General features: G+C 38.3%; 1 protein-coding gene across 1 annotated transcript in view; it reads left to right on the top strand.

Annotated features, from left to right (window-relative positions):
* Window positions 1–3,601, top strand: part of WASL (WASP like actin nucleation promoting factor) — a 68,224-nt gene extending 64,623 nt beyond the window's left edge. The window contains exon 11 of the mRNA XM_003261267.4: window positions 984–3,601. Coding sequence (XP_003261315.1) covers window positions 984–1,045 — 62 coding nt within the window. The 3' untranslated portion in view covers window positions 1,046–3,601. The remainder of the gene's footprint in view (window positions 1–983) is intronic.
* The last annotated feature ends 16,363 nt before the right edge of the window (window positions 3,602–19,964 follow it).

Genomic DNA, 19,964 nt, shown 5'->3' with positions numbered 1-19,964 from the left:
TTACTGATTATGGGGAAGGGCTATACTTTACATATGATGATCAGGAAAGGCCTCTCTGAGGAAGCAGTTTTTGAATGGTTTCTGAATGATGAAAAGATTCAGTTTAACAGAAGAAATAGCTACTGCAGAAGTTCTAAAGCCAGAATAAGATTGGTAAGTTTAAGGGACAGAAAGGAGACCATCTTACTAGAGAGAGTGACTTGAAGGGAGAGTACATTATGAGAAAAGTTTGGGGAGACAGAGAGACAATAACTGGGCAAATCATGTAAGTCTTATGGAGGGAGATAACATCAGATTTCATTCAAATAGCAGTGGTAGCTGCAGGAGGACTTTAAGAAGGGTAGCAACATATTTTTTAAACTTGGAATGTAAATAATATCACTCCATTTGCTCTGAGTCAAATAGACTCTAGAGTTGCAATAATCCAAGCAGGATGTGATGGTGGTGTGGAGAGTAGCAGTGAAAGAGGTGAAAAAGAGCAGGCTTGGTAATTGGATCGTGAAAAAGGAGGAAGTAATAATAATTTCTAGGTTTTTGGCCTGATTATGTGACAGGATGGTGATGCCATTTATTGAGATGGAGCAGCAGACCAGGATGGAGCAGGAAAAGAAGACGGGAAGGAAATAAAAGTTAGAAGTTTTGAGTTTGAGAATCCATATGAAGAGTACAAGAAGGCAGTTGGATTTGTGACAGAAAGGTCAACCCAGATGTGATTTTATACATTAACAGGTTGAAATTTGTCACATAGATATTAAGGAACTAGAACCATTGTCTTCTGAGCCTTGTTTTAATCTTTAGTTTACTATCATACTCTATAAATATATTTCTTTAGATTCACTTTAAACTGTTTTAGTAACTAGATTCTTCTGGGAGTCACATTATCTGTGTTTCAGGAGTTAAATAATTGGAGAAACCACCCAAGAATTATGTAATGTCATTTTATTTATACATATGTTTTAATTGTCTTGATGATTTTCTTGTAGATGAAGATGAAGATGAAGATGATGAAGAAGATTTTGAGGATGATGATGAGTGGGAAGACTGATCTATATATTATATATATATATTTTTAAGGTGAAATACTAAACACTACTTTCTGTCTGTGGATTCTGTAAAATCATGTAAATGTTCTACCAATTTGCTGTATATTTTTGTTGCCTTTTTTGCTTTTTTTTAATCTGTGCAATACCTCATTTAATCTGTAAAGGTTTGTCGTAATCCTCTACAAAGCTACTCCCTGTTATTGTGTGCAAGTTTACACCAGGATGCTCACTTGATTTGTGAATATTTTTCATTCCATCAACAAGGGAGTTTAAATACTATATGTGAGACTGACAAAAACCTTAATGTAATTTACTTATAATGCCAGAAGGAAAACACTATTTTCATACCCTACTTTTTCTGTACCTAAATTTTCTTAAAAAGAAATCTAGTATAGCACTACATTCTTTTTTAAGTGATGCAAACCTTAGTTTCTTTAGCCCCTTTATTTTGAATACAATGCTACATATGAATGTTGAAGCTGATACATTGCACAGTTCTGTAGACATCACTACACCCGATGCAGTTTCTCAAATTTTAGCAATATGCTCTACATAAAATCACTACAGAGATACTAGTGGGGAAGACGAGTAACACACCTCTTACAGTAATACTGCCTGTTATTGGTATAGCAGTGGTATTTGCAGACTGGGATCATAAGGAGCCCTTGTATACTTGTTATTGACTGAGGTTATTTTTATGCTGTAGCAAATGTGACAGGCTCTTTTTAGCAAAACTTTTGAAAATTTTTTTGGTATTACTCTGAAACAAAATTTAAGTTGGAGTTTCGGGGATTTAGGGAGTAGTTTTCATTCTACATGAACTGAAGTAATATTATGGTAACTCCAATATTTGGTTAAAAAAACTATACAAATCAGAATAGTACTAAAATACTGTAGAATTTTAGGATTTTTATTTTGCACTTTGTGTGGATTGAGGTGTTCTGAAATACCAACCATAAAAATGTAATCGAGTTGGCAAAGGTATGCGCTGAGACACGGAACCGAACATGCATTGATTTGGATAACTTTTGAGGGTTTTTGTCAAATAGCATGTGAAGGGTTACATTTTTTTTAAAAGATTGGTGGTCCCAATGTCAAATTTCTTGGAACACATAACTGAATGATAGATTTTTTTTTTTTAAGATAAAACTTTACAACCTGCACATTTGTTATGCATACTAAATGGTGTGTTAAAATTAGGGTTTCTTTGCCTCTCTACAGTACACTAATCTGCCTAAAGGTGGTTGTTTCATATTTATAATGCTAATTATCATACCTACCTACTTTAAATTTTAGGTAGAAAATTATCTGATTTAAATACAGACATATTTTTCTCACATTGAGTCATATGCATAATGTAGTTCCAAATGTATTTCATTACTATAGTCACAATATCCAACTAAAAATTACGCTATCTAGAATTGTACCGACCAAAATCTCGTATTGGCAGATCTTGACAGGCTGGACCTGCAAGATGTGGCTTGAATTTAACCATTTATTACATAATCTCTAGTGATCATGCATCTAGTTATCATAAGAAATAATTTAAAAGGTTTTGTTGCTGAAAGCAGTAAGTGGTGCAGTAAAATACTTAAGTTATTCAAAGAATGTTATCTTTCTTGCAAGAGTAATTTAAGCACATGGGAAAGAGTCTAGACTTTTTGTTTCTTGCAACAACAGTGCCCTCTGCTGCTAGAAACCTTTTTCTACTTACTATCATTTTTATTGTGGCTTGAGCTCAGTCAATCTGGTGCAGATGAGGCTGGACAACTACTAACCAATAAAATCAGGAGTTTGTACAAAAGTTAAATGGGACATTATAATTAAGTAATGTTAATTGAAAAATTTTTTTCTTTTTGACAATATAAAAATTTTTAATTTCCTAGAAATGTCTTCAAGGTAATGCCAATTTAAGATCTCTCTTAACTTTTGGCCAAGAAATTCTAGATTTTCCAGCTGACTTTGGTATAATATATATTTACAGGAACTTCTCTCAGCAGAGAGTACCCATTCTTCGAGTTCAAAGCACAATTTTAAACATGTAAAATGGATGTATAATTTGCCAAAGGTAATTGGTTTATTCTTTTTTTCTTAAAGAAAAAAAGACATTGGTTGTTGTTGCAAAAAGTCTAAATTACTATTTGTTGAAACACAGCAGCTGTGGAGTTCAGTCCAGGCATGAAGAGTAAATCTGCTTTACCAAGTAAGGTGTAAGGTTGCATGTTTCAGTCCTCTACCATCCTGCACCGTGAGCAGCACTATACCTGTGCGTTGTCTGAAAGCCTTCCGTATATTCTCCAGCTAAGTGGTCGTCTGGTAGCCTTTGCATTTAACAAACTAGCATGAGGCTTTTTATATCTAAATGCTACGTGATAGACAATTTCAGCTAGCCACATATTGTATGTATGAGATTCATAAAGACTTTCAATCATTTCATTTTCAAACAACTGAAATTTTGTTTAGTATGTGAATTCTTTTTTTGAAATGTATAGTGAATAGGATGTTGCACTGGTGGCAATTCATCATGGAGCATAATAAAATTAATTCGACCCAAATAGTATAAAATAATGTGTTTCATTTGTTTATTGTTAAGAGAGTAAAATAGGTTTAAAATTTTTAAACTGTATAGCGAAGGGCACAGAGCGATCAATGTTAATGGTTGATGTTTTCAGCAGACTGCATGCCCTGAGAGTTAAGAGTGTGCCATTAAATAAACATGGTGAGCAGAAGAATGTTACACCCTGTTCTGTTGGGAAACATGACAGCTGCTCAGCAGCTCCCCTAGAAGCCACTGCTGTCGTTTACAGAGCATTGACATTGCAAGGTCAAATTGTTTGGAACTCTTCCACATAGCAGAAATGTTGAAGTTTTCTGAATCAGAATGATATTGGAGTTTATTGGTAGTTTCAATAAATACCAAATATAGCAGTTTGTATGAGACATAAGTAGCTTTTAATAAATGATATCAAAGAGGGTGCTCATTTTAAACGGGAAACTGTTTTTGATAAATAGAATTTTCTGTTTCACTGACCCTGGCACAAGTGGGTGTCTGAAGATTAAACTGAGTTGCGGAATTCAGAGTGTAGGATGCTACAAAATTCCTTTTTAAGAGCTTTGGCCAAATTTAACCATTTCAAGAGTAATATGTCCTATTAAAAAGTTGTTTCTGTTGTACAAATGTGAACACAAGAATATATTAGACTTTTAAAAGAATTTTTTAAAGAGAAGTGAAATATGCCTAAGAATTGTTTCTGTCAAGTCATTTTTATCTAATCAACAGAGGGGATTCCCGAGATAACTCTTGTTTTAGAAACGGAGTTCCTAAAGGACAAGTATAGAGATAAGGCTTATTTATAGTACAATAGAAAAGCCTATATGGAAAAGTTGGGAAATTCTACCTTCCACATTTATTGACATTGTCACATCTCACCTCCAAAACGCAGCATTCTTTATTCTCTTGGTCATTTATTCATGGATTGAAAAAAAAAAAAAAAACCTTGCTTTCTAAGGAAGCCTCTGGGAAAGGTATAGTACACTGTTATGAATATGTTAGAGAACATGCTTTGCAGCTACCATCTTTACTTCTGTATGTGATACGTGGCATCCTCCATTGCCATGAGGAGCCTATTGAAAAATTTGTCTCTGGATGCATCTGCCATAGGTTTTTCCAAAAAAAGAAAAGCATCACAGATTGTGCTAACTGTTGATACAGTGCTTACTATTAAACAAGTCCAGTGTGACTCTAAATTGGCCATGCACACCATCAAGATTGACAAGTCAAGATAAGAGTAGCACACAATTATTTTGAGTAAAACATAACAGATTGTAGTTTATAGGTGGTTTCAGTCTAATCAGATATTTGTGTATTGGGGCATTTCTAGTAAACTTGAAGTAGTCCCTAAATTAACAACCACAAAAAATCTACCTTAGGATTTTTTTTAAAAAAAGTTTCTATTTAACAGCAAGTTCAATTTCAGCAGTATCAGATTGCATTATAGAACTTGAACAAAACACTATTTTCTGTCTTGAATTGCTTAGCATTTCATGACCTAAATTTTGTCTTGTCTTAGCTATTGCTAGATGTGTGAAGATTTTCATCAAGGCCTAATTTTAAGGATTTTTTAAGCATCAATATCATCATATTATGAACTAAATGTGTGGTGGACATTAAGATACAACAGTGGATAGGATAGGTCCCCACCCACATTTACATCATTTAAATCTAACATACTTATTTCATAAATGAAAGACGTTTGGAGACCATTGAATTATATGAGAACAGAGGCATGTGGACACCACCAAGCCTGTTCTCTAATTTTGCAGGTGAGGGTGTTCATATTCACAGTGCTTGTGGGGCTTGCCCAAGGTTAATTAAAGTATCTACTAGAAGCCAGATCTGACTAGTTCAGCTGCTGTTTCTCATGCACCATAATCCTATTGTGTGCCTTTCTCTTTTCTTAAGAATAAACGCAGATTTAGTTTGTTTCTGGCTACAAATGTCACCCTTTCTCATATCATCTGGATGTTGATAGACGCCGCCAACATCCTGTGTCCATCTCTAACCAGAAAAGCTGGCTTGCTTTGAGGAGCCAGCCTGTAACTCTGATGCATGTGATTGTATTTTGGCTCATTGGCAGCAGTCATCCTACATTGCCCAAGCATTTGGTCATCACAGGGCACTTCTGTCATCTAGTACAGAGTTCAAATGAGGTTGAGCTTTTCTTTCTACAACCAAATTATTTTTGTTAGTTTCTGTAAGAAACTATAGGCATTGTTTTTACTTAGACATAAGTATTTCATAAGTCTACAATCAACTTGTCTGATAGAAAATTAGTTTAAGAATTATTAATTTTCTGAATAATTTTGATCAACAGCTGCACTGTCAATGTAAAGACCGGGAGTTCTTCCAAGGACCACAAGGACAAACAATGCTTCAAATCCAACTTCCTGGCTTTATTATTGATGAGAGAGAGGGAGATCCTAACTTGGTTGCATGTATTTCAACCTTACTGGAAAAGAGGCAGGAAAATAAAATGTGGATCTCATATTTGTGGAACAAATACAAGAAACAAATGAAAAGGCATTATCATGTCCGGTTAACTATGGGAAAACAAAGCTGTTCATGTCTCAGTTCTATAGTTGTCTTAAAGGCAAGTATAATTTAGCTCCTTAAATCAGCGACTGACCTAATTTTTTTTTTTTTTTAGCCAGGGTGGGAATCTAAGGAGGCAGAGAACAGAAAGGAGAGTTTGTGTTTGTAAGCATATTGTGGTGATCAGGGGAATGCTCAGCAAGTAGAATTAAGAAATGCATTTGAATCTCCATTTTGAGGGACGAAAACTAGTTCTGGAGGAGGAGATCATATTTGTGTTTTGTTTATTGAGCAAGGATGTGAATGCATAAGGGCCAAACTTTTCCTTAATTGTGTTAGCTAAAGCTCAAAACTACACCTGACCATTCAAGTGTAAGGGTTTTTTTTTGTTTTTTTTTTAAGTTTTCTGAACTTTGCTATAGATACAAGCATAACCCTAGTATTTCAACCACATTCTTTCCAACCCACCAGTAAATGGACCTTATGATTCCATTTAAGAGGCCTTGCTTTGGCCATGGTTGAATATCTGGATGCTATAGAACATGCTTATAATGGACTTGCTGCCCAGAGATGTTTAGGAAGTTCAAGTAGATTCTGAGCCAAATGGTTGTTTGAGATCTGCACCAGTGCGCAAAAGTTCTATAGCCAACATACTGCATTAACTTGACACAGTTTAGGCCAGTTAGACTGTGCAAAGAGAGGTAGTCTGCGCACACTACATGAGCCCTTTAGCACCCTATTTGCTTTAGCACTTTCATCACTTTGTTTTCCGAAAACTCAAAAACAGCGGAAAAACTGATTCGTTATGGGAATCACGGTATGTTTCATGGTTTTTGTTTGTTTCCAAATTGTCTAAATCATACTAACCAAGATCATTCAACCAGCTTAGGAAAAACAGATTGTGCATTTGAGTTCAGTTTTGATTCTGTAAAGACTTTGCAAAGCCTACTTCACTAATTATGTACTACTGTTAAATGGTATTTGAAAGGTTGTTGGAAAAGATAGGGTAACTTATATGCACAGAAAAAAGAAATGTAGTTGCCCTTTCCACTGCATGGCAGGTTAACACTTCAGTGTAGCCTTATCTTTGTATCTTGGTCTTGCCTTGTGATATTAGGATTGTGGTAATGATCCTACTTATGAACTGCTTGACATAGTAAACTTTGGGGTATCTTTCAACTTGTGAAAAACTATCGCTCTATCTTCACATTGCTAAGATTTTCCACAAAATTGAGGGTAGAGATAGGCATTGTAAAACTGTAAAGGAATTTTTTTTGAAGGTTTTCCCCAGGAAGCTTTTAAATATACAAGTTTCTTAAATATTAATAGGAAATGGTGACTCAAGGAAGAAAGAACAGAAATGTAAGGAAATGTTCTGCTAATTAATATTCCTGAGTCTTCAGAAATTTCCAGAAGTATGATTTGTTTTCAAAGCCAATGGATAAATGCACTTGAATGCAAGTATTACTCTAATGTCCTATACTGAAACAAACAAATGATTATCATTATTGTAAGTTGGAAATAGACCCCAGAATAAAACAAATCTCTCTGTGTACTAATACATCTCTAAGATCGGGGTCATACAGGAAATTCATGTGACCATATAATGCTAAGTCCCATTGAGAAATCAGGCTTATTTTTTTTCTTCTGTCACTTCCTTAGCAAGTTTTTATAGTTTATTAAGTTCCCTTGACACAGTAGGATTTGGGATAGAAATTGTGCACATGACCAATTGTGAAAGAATGGCAAAAAGGCATGCATTGGTGGAGAAGTAAAGGACAGCTGGAAAAGTTTGACACAGTATTGGAGAGATACACTGGTTGTGTGTGTGTACCAACAGCTCAGGCCACTTCCAAACGTGCAAAACACAAAGCCTGCGTTAGCAGGTCACTGGAGAGGCCAGTCTTGGAGCTACTTGATGTTATTTAGAGATTGCCTTAGTATGCATGGGCAAGAACATTTATGTATATTGATGTATATAAAATATTTATAGAACCACCATGACCTGTGGAAATTTAAAACAACTTGCTAAGTACAAGGAGAAGGAACTAGTGCATAAATTATTCTGTGGCTGACTCCATTTAGGTCGAGAAATAGCTTTTTATCCATAGGTCATGATTCTTGGGAGGTTTACGTGACTGCACTCAGCATCTAATCTAATGGGAAAATGTTGGCAAAACAAAAGGGTAAGGAGGAGATTTATATTTGTAATTGTTACCCACAAGACTGATAATGGTTCAGTGGTGAAAACAGGCTAGTTGGAAGATTTGGTGACTACAGGCTGTTTTATGCAGGATGGTTCATATCAAATTGCTGCATAATTTATTTCTAAATATGAGAGTTTAAGTCACTGATGTAGGAAATACATATCCTTTAATCATTTTGTCAAAGCTAAATCATCTGTTCTCTTATAATTAGAAAAAGGGACCATTAACCATGGAATTTTGGACATGCAGAAGTCTGTGTCCAACATGCTATTCAGAGAAATGTAGGTGGAGGTGGCATCTTAGACGAATATCTATTTCTTGAGGAAGAACTGGCCTGACTAAATATGCACCTTGGCAATGGGATTAGGCAACTTGCTAGAGCTGTTCCGGCTCTCTTATGGAGGAACATAAATCATGCTATATAAAATTCAAAATGTAGAAAACTTTTTCTCAACTGTTTGGTTTTAAGACCTAAATTTCCAATGGCATTTTTTTTTCCCTGCAGGATCTCAAAAGATAGAAACTGCATGATGTTGAACAGGCAACTAGAAGAAACAACAGGTTTCAGAGAATTATGGCATTGCTTCTCAGTCTTCAGTTATTACTTCTCTTCAAAGCATTGGTTTACTTTTTCTCTGAATATTATGGTAATAACCTTCATTCTGCTTACAACTCGGAGAATTTATCCAATGCAATTTTGTTTTATAGTTTCTGCCATTCCCTCCTTCTGTCCCCCCGTTACAGCAATGAGTACTAGTTTTCAAGTGCAGTTATTAAGAGGGTGATGGGGGGGGATATAAAATGCACAGAGGAGGATTTGCTTTTTCATATATGGGTTCTATAACTTGTAAGTGAATAGATATTGGAGGATGGGTGCACAGTGAAACTTTCATGGACTTCTTGTTAGTAGTAACAAGAACACCTTCAAATATTCATCCTACCTTGCAGTGGCAATATGTATATCAGTCTATAGTGGTATTTTTCTAAAATACAGTTTCCAGAGGGCGCAATTGAGCCACTTAGTTTCGTTTCCCAGTGTAGACTGCTCTCTGACTTCCTGAGGGTGGCATCTTCAGGCCCTGTCTCCTTTCTACGAAGTGATGGTATGTGGACTCTCACCTAGTTTCAAACTGGACTATTTCATGACGGTGATGAAGCCATTTAGAGGGGCTTCCAAAAGTCCCGTGGCTGTACTCACCCCACTCCCAGACCTTCATCACCAAAATGTTTTTCCTTTGAGGAAAATCATGTTGAAAAGAATTCTCATAATACTAACTAGTATTTATTGGAACACTTATTAAGTGTTGCACGCTACATGAAATGGTTTATATGAGCAAGATATCCCAATATTTCAGCCAAAGCAAATGAAACTTAGATTCAATAATTTGCACAAATTTAAGTAGCTAATAAATGTCAGAGCTGGGCTTCAAAATAAAGTCTGTCTTAATACAAACCCTTCACCACTATAGTACCCTGCCTACCAGGTAGCATTAAGACACCGGAGATGGTCTGGATGCAAAAATAAAATGGTTATTCCAATATCTACTTCAAATGTGGAGGACTTGGGATTTTTCTGCTTATGCACATGCAAAGACCCAAAGAAAAATGCAGTCACACTGTGATTTAAAAAAAAAAAATGCAACAGAAAGGAAAATACATTATAATCATGCAACTAAACCAGCAGCCACTAAGGCAAGTTTTAAGATTAGAACAGCCCCAGATTTTTTGGAGTACATGAATAGAATTTTAAAAATATTTTATCTGGTTTGCTCATCCCTGATCCCCATTCCCTACTTCACCACCAATGAAATATTTTTTCCACTTGAAAGATTAGGTAACTGGTATGTTTGAGTAATCCCACATGCTTAATAAATGATTACATAACAGTTTATTTGGCATTACCTCAGAGTTTTCTTTGTGAATTTGGAGTAATCTGCCAATGTGTCTTCTTAAGTATTTCATATTTATTTTATACTTCTGAATGAACCCAATGGTGATTTTTAATTTAAGGAGGTCAGGAACAACTTGGATTTGTTGCTTAAAAGAAAAAAAAAGTTTGTATTTCTTAAAAACAGCTTTTATTAGTGACAGCTTCTGAGGCAAAAGGATTGTAATCCATCCGAGCAAGTTCTAACAGGTCAAGATTCCTGCTAAATTTTCTATGAGTGTCTCTGCAGAGAGTCACCAGAAATTCTTGGCAGGATTTAGAGAAAAAGTTGGTGTTACTTTGCTCCTGTTGAATGTGATATTTTCAGCCATTGCTGGTTTCTTGCATAGTCACCACAACTCTAAATTGCTAACATGTTGAAAAAGCAAGAACTGCAGAAGATTGAAGTATAACTTCTAGAAAGACATTCACAAATAGGTATCGATATATTTTCCCTCTGACTCTTCCCCTTAAATGTAATTTAAGAAAAAAAAAAAAGTTGTATTTTTCTAGTTTTGCCTCAATGTAAAGTATCCCTTTGAGCTGCTATTTGTTGGATAATTTGTTCACAGGAATGTATTGGTTTAATCTGGGTGCTGCCACCAACCCACCCCCAGCTTGACAGGGAATTATTTCACGATAAATTCAGGAAGGACAACTTGCAAACTGTAATCTGAGAGTGACTTTAGATCATTTGTTTTTGTGTTTATGTAACAGTGATTAATGGATCTTCTGAGATTCTATTTAGGGAGAAAGAGACATTTAGCAGTGCTAGTGACTATAGTTTTTGATGTGAGAAGATTGGTATACATTTCAATAACATGCCTAATTTTTAAGACATTCTAAATATATGGCTTTAAAAAAAAGTTGTGTTGCTAACAAACTGTTTAACTTGTTCTAAAGGCTATACAGCTAATCACACAGTGTTTCAATCTGGAACAAGTGATTAGTCATCTGAAAATTCATGCAGCATTGTCAGTGTACAAACAGATATATCTAAATGAAACCCTCAGCTTTAGATTGCAAATTTGTCTAATGTACTCAAAGAGTTAAGGTTTTAAAGATTATAATTTCACCTCTGGATAGTTTATTTAGAGAACCAGACTTCCATTTTCCAGTTGTCAACCCCTGACTTTCCCAAACACCCTCCCAACTGAAGCCTGCACAGCAATTCCTGACTACACAGCCTGACCTCTGCCGCCAGATCTCACATAGAAAAGGGGTGGAGTCTTTGAGGGAGGAGGGTCAGCACAAGTGAATGTAGATATTCTTAGAACTCTGGCCCTAAAATGTGCCAATGTTAGAGTGAGATGGTAGAGTGAAATGCCTACGTTGGCAGCTCCTTAGTGACATGCTCCTTGGAGCCCGTTAGCCTCCATGCATAGATCCTGTCCTGTCCTAGACTTTTGGGGCCAGTCTTGCCTCTAGAACCTCATTTCTCAACCACAGTCTTTTTTGATCAATGTAAAAATTTTGCATTCAAAATAAGTATTTGTATGTAAAAGCAAAATTGAAGACAAGTGATTTGTTACACACAAGACAAGACTTCAATACGTTCCTTTCCTGTTGCATCATTTTCCAATCCCTTTACCTCTACTGGGGAGAGGCTTGTTTCTATAAGGAGCTCTAGGCCATTTTCTTTTGAACTGTCCAAACAGGACCAGTGACTAGTACTCTTGTTCCTAGACTCCAGCCATCCCCTCTGAGCCACTCCTTTAGCTCCCTGCCTGTACTTTAGTTCAGATCTGCAGTATAGCTTCCTTTGCCCTAGTCCTGCCCTGTCAAGGGTGGTAGTCAAGTGCCTTATGCCCCATTGCCAGAGTCTGGGTCACTTCTTGCTCTGGTTGGACCCCATGGGTACATGTCCCACACATCCACCCACCTCCATCACCACCACTACGACAAGGGCCAGGTGGTAATGACTCCTGCCTAGACAAGAATTACTCTTTGCTGACTGGATGTCCGCCCACATCTGACCATCCACATGGGCTGTTGGTTTTCTGACTCAGGGGCATTTCTATCTGGCTTGCCCACCACTGATCCATAGATTGATCTACAGATCTCAGTATCTTTCTTCAAAAGGTAGAAGCCATGGAATACAGCAATTCTAGTAGTTCACTTTGTTTGGGCACTTACCATGTTACTGCAGAGTCCAGTAATATACTAAAAGTGTTTGAGGGTAAAATACTTAACACCTATCCTCCTTCTTTGGCTTGGAAACATTTTAGTATGTCAACATGTCATCTAATTGTGTGGTTTTCAAAAGTAAAATATTTTCAATCATGAAGTTCCAAAAGGGGTGACTGATTGGGATTTTCTTATAGCTGAGCAGCACTGTTCATGTAATATCTAGTAATTTTACAATGGAAAAGCATCCCATACCACGGTTGACCACACTGGAGGAGTGGTGAGAGGGTACTTACATGATGTCTCTTCACTGTTGTTGAGTAGCTAATTATCTCCATCTAATCAAATATATGTATTGAGACCTTGCTGTTTTTAAGGCAGAACATAAGATACAGTGCCTGATCCCCAGGATATCAATCCAGTAGGATAGTAGGAAGATAAGACATGTGGCCGGGTGCAGTGGCTCACGCCTGTAATCCCAGCACTTTGGGAGGCTGAGGCAGATGTATCGCCTGAGGTCAGGAGTTCCAGACCAGCCTGACCAACATGGAGAAACCCTGTCTCTACTTAAAAAATACAAAATTAGCCGAGTGTGGTGGCACATGCCTGTAATCCCAGCTACGCGGGAGGCTGAGGCAGGAGAATCGCTTGAACCCGGGAGGTGGAGGTTGTGGTGAGCCAAGATTGCACCAATGCACTCCAGCCTAGGCAACAAGAGCGAAACTCAGTCTTAAAAAACAAAAAACAAAACAAAACGAAACAAAAAAACACGTATGCAAATAGTATAATGCAATGCAACATATAGTAGGTACCAAAAGAAAAGTTTGAGGGAAGGACAAAGAAGACTCAGAGGGAAGAATGGAACAGGTAGATTTTGTAAGAGTGAATCTTGAAAGAGGAGTAGCTTATTGACCCAAGGAGATGTTAAAAAGAAAATTCTGAACTGAAGAGACACTGTGAACAAAAGCAAGGAGGTGGGGAGCCAGGATGGTGTTTGAGGAGCAAGAGCCGAGTTTCATGCTGATTAAAGGTGTTAAATGAACCAGAGGCATTTTCTGTCAGGCAAATTGTAGCCATTGTACGATATCAGAAATACAAAATCCCATTATCATAAAAACTACCATGTGAGCGGTGTGCATTTTCTAGGAGTCAATTCATTTATTCAACAAACATTTATTAAATGTATTTGGCGCTGGAGCACTAACAAGATCAGACATGGCTACTGTCCCTAAACAGCTCATGTGGCAAACGCTCTGTTAAAACTCCTCATCAATGCTGAGTGTGTGGAATTCAAATACAGGTAACTGTCCAGTGGGAAGACAAGAGGGAAAGGGATAGAGAAGACTGTCCAGTGAGTGATATGCAGGACTGTGGGATATAGCAGAAGGTTTTGGAACAGGAAGAGGAGTTCAATTTTAAATATATTGTGTCTGAGGTGCTTTTCCATTTGGATGTGTGGGTTTAGAATTGTAGGGGTAGATTTTGTGCTGGAGTAAAGACTTGGGGGTCATGTGGTATGATGGTATTTCAAGATAGAGGCCTGGATAAGGTCACCTAAGGGAGAGTGTGGAGAAGAGCAAAGGCTCTTTCAAATCGTGCCTTTTTCCCCATCTCCTTAGGTCAATAGGATACTCATCTTTCAAAGTGTCTTTTGGAAGATGAGTAGGTATTAACCAGATATAGAGAGTGAAAAGTGAATTCCAAACAGGTAGATGATATAAGTAAAGATGTGTGTCAAGAGGGGCCATCACTCAGTGAACTACAAGTCACTCAATATGGCTTAAGCACAGGGTACCTGAGGACAAGCGATGGAAGATGAGGCAGAAAAATGATCAGAATCGTATTTACCATGATAAGGATATGAACTTTATTCTGTAGAATATGGGTTACTATTAAAGAATTTTATGCAGGTGACTGATGTGATCAGAGTTGAATTTTGGAAAAAATATCACTCTGGCATGTTGAAGACAAATTGGGGGTGAATAAAAATGGAGACAGAGGCCAAGTGCAGTGGCTCACACCTGCACTCATTTGGGAGTGCAATTTGGGAGGCCAAGGCAGGAGGATTTATTGAGTCTAGGAGTTTGAGTCTAGGAGTTGTAGACCCCTTTCTCTACAAAAAATTTAAAAATTATCTGGGCATGGTGTCGCATGCCTGTAGTCTTAGTACTCGAGAGGCTGAGTGAAGAGGATCACTTGAGCCCAGGAATTTGAAGTTGCAATGAGCCGTGACCATGCCACTGCACTCCAGCCTGGGTAACAGAGCAAGACCCTGTCTCAAAAAAAAAAAAAGACAGAGAAACCACTTAGGCATCATCAGCGATGCAATAGTCCAGATAACAGATTATGAGTGACTTAGCAAGGGTTTTTTGTGGTGACCAAGGAGATGTACCATTTTCCAAAGGGAAGAAAATTTTATTCACAACTACAACTTTGGAGTGGCTTCTATTAAATAAAAGATGTATCTGCTGGTCATATTGACCCATTTGGGTATGCAACGGTAGAGCTAGAGCTGCCTTTGGGAGGAGGGTGGAGAGAGCTGAACTTGCAGTACATAAAAGAGTGGAAGAATTTGGGATTCTCAAGAGTAATCTAGGAGAGTGGTAATGAAGCAGAATCATGAGAAGAGGAAAGAAGGGATAAACCAACAAGAAAACAAAATAGCCAGTGAGAATAAATTTCTGGTGGTGTTAGCCAGAGGATTTTTCATCATAGGGCATCTAATACTCAATTTGAAGCTGTTTATGTTGCTGTAACCTCAACCTCATCTTCATTTCCCAAGATTTCATGCTGTGTTGAGTCTATGGAAGTTAAGCATGAGGGCTGATGTGGTCAATGTAGTTTGGAATAGTGACATTAATCCTAAGTTTGCAAGATGCATGCTTAGAGTATGCATGAGCATACAAGCCTCCAGCCCCCACCCCTCCATCCAGGAATTCTCAGAAATCTTGCATAAGACTTTGAGCTGTCATGGAGAGAATTAAGTTTTCAGTTGACTTTATTTGGATCTTAGATACAAGTTTATATACCTTTATATGAGAAATGTTTTTTCTCATGTCAAGTAAAATGACATACTAGAAGATGTGCCTTTTTTATCCTGAGACTTTGGGGAACCTCTGAGTCTCCACCAGAAGAGTGTGCTCACTTTTTGAAGGACTGCACTACACTCTTCGTCTTGGTGAGTTGTGCCACACCACTCCTACAATCTGATTTCCACCTCCACTGTCCCATGAACTTGCTCTCACCAAGGTCAATGTTCAGGTAAACACTTTCTAGCTCTAGACTCACTGAGGCATTTTATGCCATTGACCACGCCTTCCATAGTACAGCTCTCTGCTCTACAACATGACTGGCTTCTCTCTGCCCTCTCTGGTCATACTCAGCCTCTGTCATTCCCCACACTCTTCCTGAGTGACCTTATCCAAACCCCTACCCTGAAATACCATTCATAACACATGACCCACATATCCTTACTTCCAGCACAAATCCCACCCCTGCGATTCTAGACCCACACATTCAAATGGATAGGCACTTCAGACACCACGTGTTTTAAATTAAACTCATCTTTCCCCCTCCCAAACCTGCTTCTGCTATATTTCCTACCCCGTTTTATGGCATTTTGGACCACCCAGATGGCCCAGCTAGGAATACAAGTGTCATGCTAGTCTCCTCTCTTTTGTTGCCCACCCCCTCCCCCAACCCACCCCCTATAGCTAACTAGTAACCAAATTCTGGGGAGTTTATGCTTTCCTAGTCTCTGTTCTATCTGTTCCAGCCTCTTCACACCTACACAGAGTTCATTGTTCCGTCTGCATCACTTCGTTCTTAGATCATTATGGTGGTCTCCTAACTGGTCTTCCCACCACCAGCCTAGGCCTCACTGAATCCATTCTTCTGTTGGTTACATTCTTCTGTTGGTTACAAATACCATGTCACTTCTCTTGAGCTCCTTTGATGCTCCTCTTGGCTTTTCACATTCCCTAGTTTACACTAAGTTGCTCAGTACAGACTCCTGTGACACTCAGCCCATATCAGCCTTCTTATTCAGATAAAATTGTACTGGCTTTTAAAAATGCATCTTACAAATACATGCTCTGTGGTTCAGATTATCATATAATTTGTCTGACAGAAACTTGGTAAACATGACAATTTAGTTGAAACCTAATTTCCAGTTTTGGTGTACCACAATGATGCCACACAACTCTAGTCTATCTGGGAGATGGCTTTTTAGCTGTGATTTGTCACAGCTAAATCATTTCTTCTAAGGGCTTTTGGAAAAGTTAAAAGTTACAATAGCTAAATGCTAAGGGAAGAGCTGGGACAAACAAAATATATAACACCAGAGACTGGACTAATCAAAATAATCTAAATATCCAGCAGTTCTTGAAATTGCTTAAATAAAATAGGATTTTAACGGTATGTAAACTATCTTCTTTTTGAAGAAAAAAATAGTTATGTGTGTGTTCAAATATGTATTGAGAAGAATTTTTAAAGATGCACTAGACCAGGCACAGTGGCTCATGCCTGTAATCCCAGCACTTTGGGAGGCCAAGGCTGGCAGATCACGAGGTCAGGAGATCGAGACCACAGTGAAACCCTGTCTCTACTAAAAATACAAAAAAATTAGCTGGGCGTGGTGGTGGGCGCCTGTAGTCCCAGCTGCTCGGAGAGGCTGAGGCAGGACAATGGCGTGAACCCGGGAGGCGGAGCTTGCAGTGAGCTGAGATTGCGCCACTGCACTCCAGCCTGGGTGACAGAGCGAGACTCCGTCTCAAAAAAAAAAAAAAAAAAAAAAAAAAAAAAAAAAAAATTAAATAAAAGATATGCACTAAGGAGTTATCAGTAATTGTTCTGTGTGGATTGGATAATGGGGTTCTTTATGTTCTTTTGCTTATATGTGTGTTCTGATTCTCTTAATGATCACACACCATTTTAGTTCTAAAAAGAAAAGACCATACAGAAACTACACAATATTTATATTCTTAGTCCACCAAAATTATCAATACTAGAAAAAAAACTAAAATATTAACTTTTTACCAAATTGCTTTTTACAGAATGACATTAAATCCTATGGTTTCCAGCCATTTTTTATAATAGCCTTTTCCCTCAAATTGAAATGTCTTTCCCAATCCCCACGCCCGTGAAATTTTTTTTTTCCCAGCCTGGTGACTTTATTGTTTAAAAATTCTGATAGTGTCAGCCGAGTGCAGTGGCTCACGCCTGTACTCCCAGCACTTTGGAAGGCCGAGGCAGGCAGATCACGAAGTCAGGAGATCAAGACCATCGTGGGTAACATGGTGAAACCCCATCTCTACTTTTAAAAAAAAAAAATTAGTGGGGCATGGTGGCTGGTGCCTGTAGTCCCAGCTACTCGGGAGGCTGAGGCGGGAGGATGGCTTGAACCCGGGAGGTGGAGCTTGCAGTGAGCCGAGATCGCACCACTGCACTCCAGCCTGGGCAACAGAGCGAGACTCTGTCTCAAAAAAAAAAAGAAAACAAAAAAGAAATTCTGGTAGTGTCACATTCTTGGTGAAGCTTTGCTTGATCCAGAGTCTGCTATAGGTCAGGGATCTATGATAAAATGTGGTTCACAGGCTGAAGCCATTCAACACCTATTTTTTACAGCCTGTGAACTAAGAAAATTTTTACTCTTCTGGAAGTGTTGTTTTCCTTAAAATTCCCACTGCTCTGAGGTAGAAGACACTTTCTAATTCAGCTTGGTCTCCCAAGCCTGGAGGAGAGTGCCCTGTCCATAGGAGCCACTTGATAAATAAATGCAGAATGCATGAAGGAGTAGTGTAAGTTTCCTCCTTACACTAGAATGTAAGTTACATGAAGACAGGGGTTCTATTGCCTTTGCTCACTGTTTACCTCCAGTGTTTGGAAGATATCTGGAACACAGCAGGCACTCAGAAAATATTTGTGGATGTTAAGTGCACCAATATTGGTGCCATGTTTGAGTTTTGTAAGTTTTAGATCAACTTGTAGTCTTTTATATCATACATTTGGCAATTTATGGAAATAAAAGTCCACCTTAAGAGCTTCAGCGAAACAAGGAAGAGGCAGCTTTAACTGTGTCGAGAAAGGAAGTAGTTATGAGGTACTTTCAAGAGCATATTGATTTACCCCTGTCTTTAGTGCATCTGCATAGAGACATTGCAGCCTGTAATTACCTCTTCCTTTCACCCTGTGGTAGTAACAGTCTCAGGGCAGGTATTAAATCAACATCCTGCTGACACCGAGTTATTAAATACCTGTGGCAGCAGGGCTCATGAAGCAGAGGGACTCAGCATCCTGGCCCTGTTTCAAATCAGGATGAGCTGTACTGAGCTGTACTTTCAGAGATTAACATGCCCACATTAATCATAGCCTAAACACTTCATCTGGTCTTGGACAGTCTCTCTCCCAGTGAGTTGAAAGCTCTTTATAGAGGATGAACTAATTAGTTTTCATATCAGCTCTATGAGTTTCCAGGGAGGATGGACCAGGATCCCCATTCTGTGCTGAATAATGATCATCATAATATTTTGCATGTTTACAGTACTGGATTCTGAAATAACACATTCTAGAAATGTTTTTTTCATAATGATTAATGTGCCTACTTAGAATCTGACCATATTATACTTGTCTTATTATGTGCTTTATAACTTTGTTTCTTAGATTGATGTGAGAGCCTGTATCTTCATTTAAACTTTGTGAAGTCCGTAGTAAGTACATGTTGCTCTCTCTTAAGGCACAGAAAACCACAGTAAGGCAGCCTGTTAAAATGCAAAGAAGAAAACATGTCTCCTCATCACTTGCTTCTGGTGAGAAGGCTTGGCCAGTCTCCCCAGCTCAACCAGCTCCTGGTAATACTCATGCTAGCCTTTTCCTCTTTATTCAGGAGGGCTGCCACACCCCGCTCCTGGGATCTCTGCATGGTTTAATCAATGACCCAGTTTATCAGCAAACTTTTGCTTCTCTGCCTCATCAGACTGGAGGTGGAAGCTGTTCACCTCTCACAACCCTTTGACTTAGAAGAGTCCTGTCTTCATGCACACACAAGGGTCAGAGGAAGGGAGGGCCTGCCTTGGCTTTCTGTTCTGAATTTACACGCCTGCACACATACATGCCTTTTAAAAACCTACATTTTACCTTTTATTTCCTTGAACAAGAATAAATGTAATTGTGACCATGAGGTGAAAATAGTGAAAAGGTGAAAATAGTGAAGTCTCTACTAAGGGAAATGAAGATCTCCACTGTTCTAAGAACAGCAAACCTTGGGAGGCTAAGTCTGGATGGAAGAAGAGAGGTGCAGTGACACAGAAGGAGCATGAGCTTTACAGTCAGAGACACCAGCCTTACCCTCTCTGTACCTCGGTTTACTCAACTATAAAATTGCAATAGCACCTTTTAATGTTGTTGTGAAAACATGAGACAACTTAATTCAGAAAATATCAGTCACCTCCCTTCCCTCACATGGAATCAGGGCACCAACCAGCTCATGGGCCACTGGGATCCTTTTTAAGTGATTATGTCAGTTGTTATTCTGTAAGAGAATGGCTGAACAGCAGAAACAGACTCAAAGA

The sequence above is a fragment of the Nomascus leucogenys genome, chromosome 13 (genome assembly GCF_006542625.1).
Source record: "Nomascus leucogenys isolate Asia chromosome 13, Asia_NLE_v1, whole genome shotgun sequence".
In the NCBI taxonomy this organism is placed as follows: Eukaryota; Metazoa; Chordata; class Mammalia; order Primates; family Hylobatidae; genus Nomascus; species Nomascus leucogenys.
This window is presented reverse-complemented; position numbering and strand designations above follow the sequence as displayed.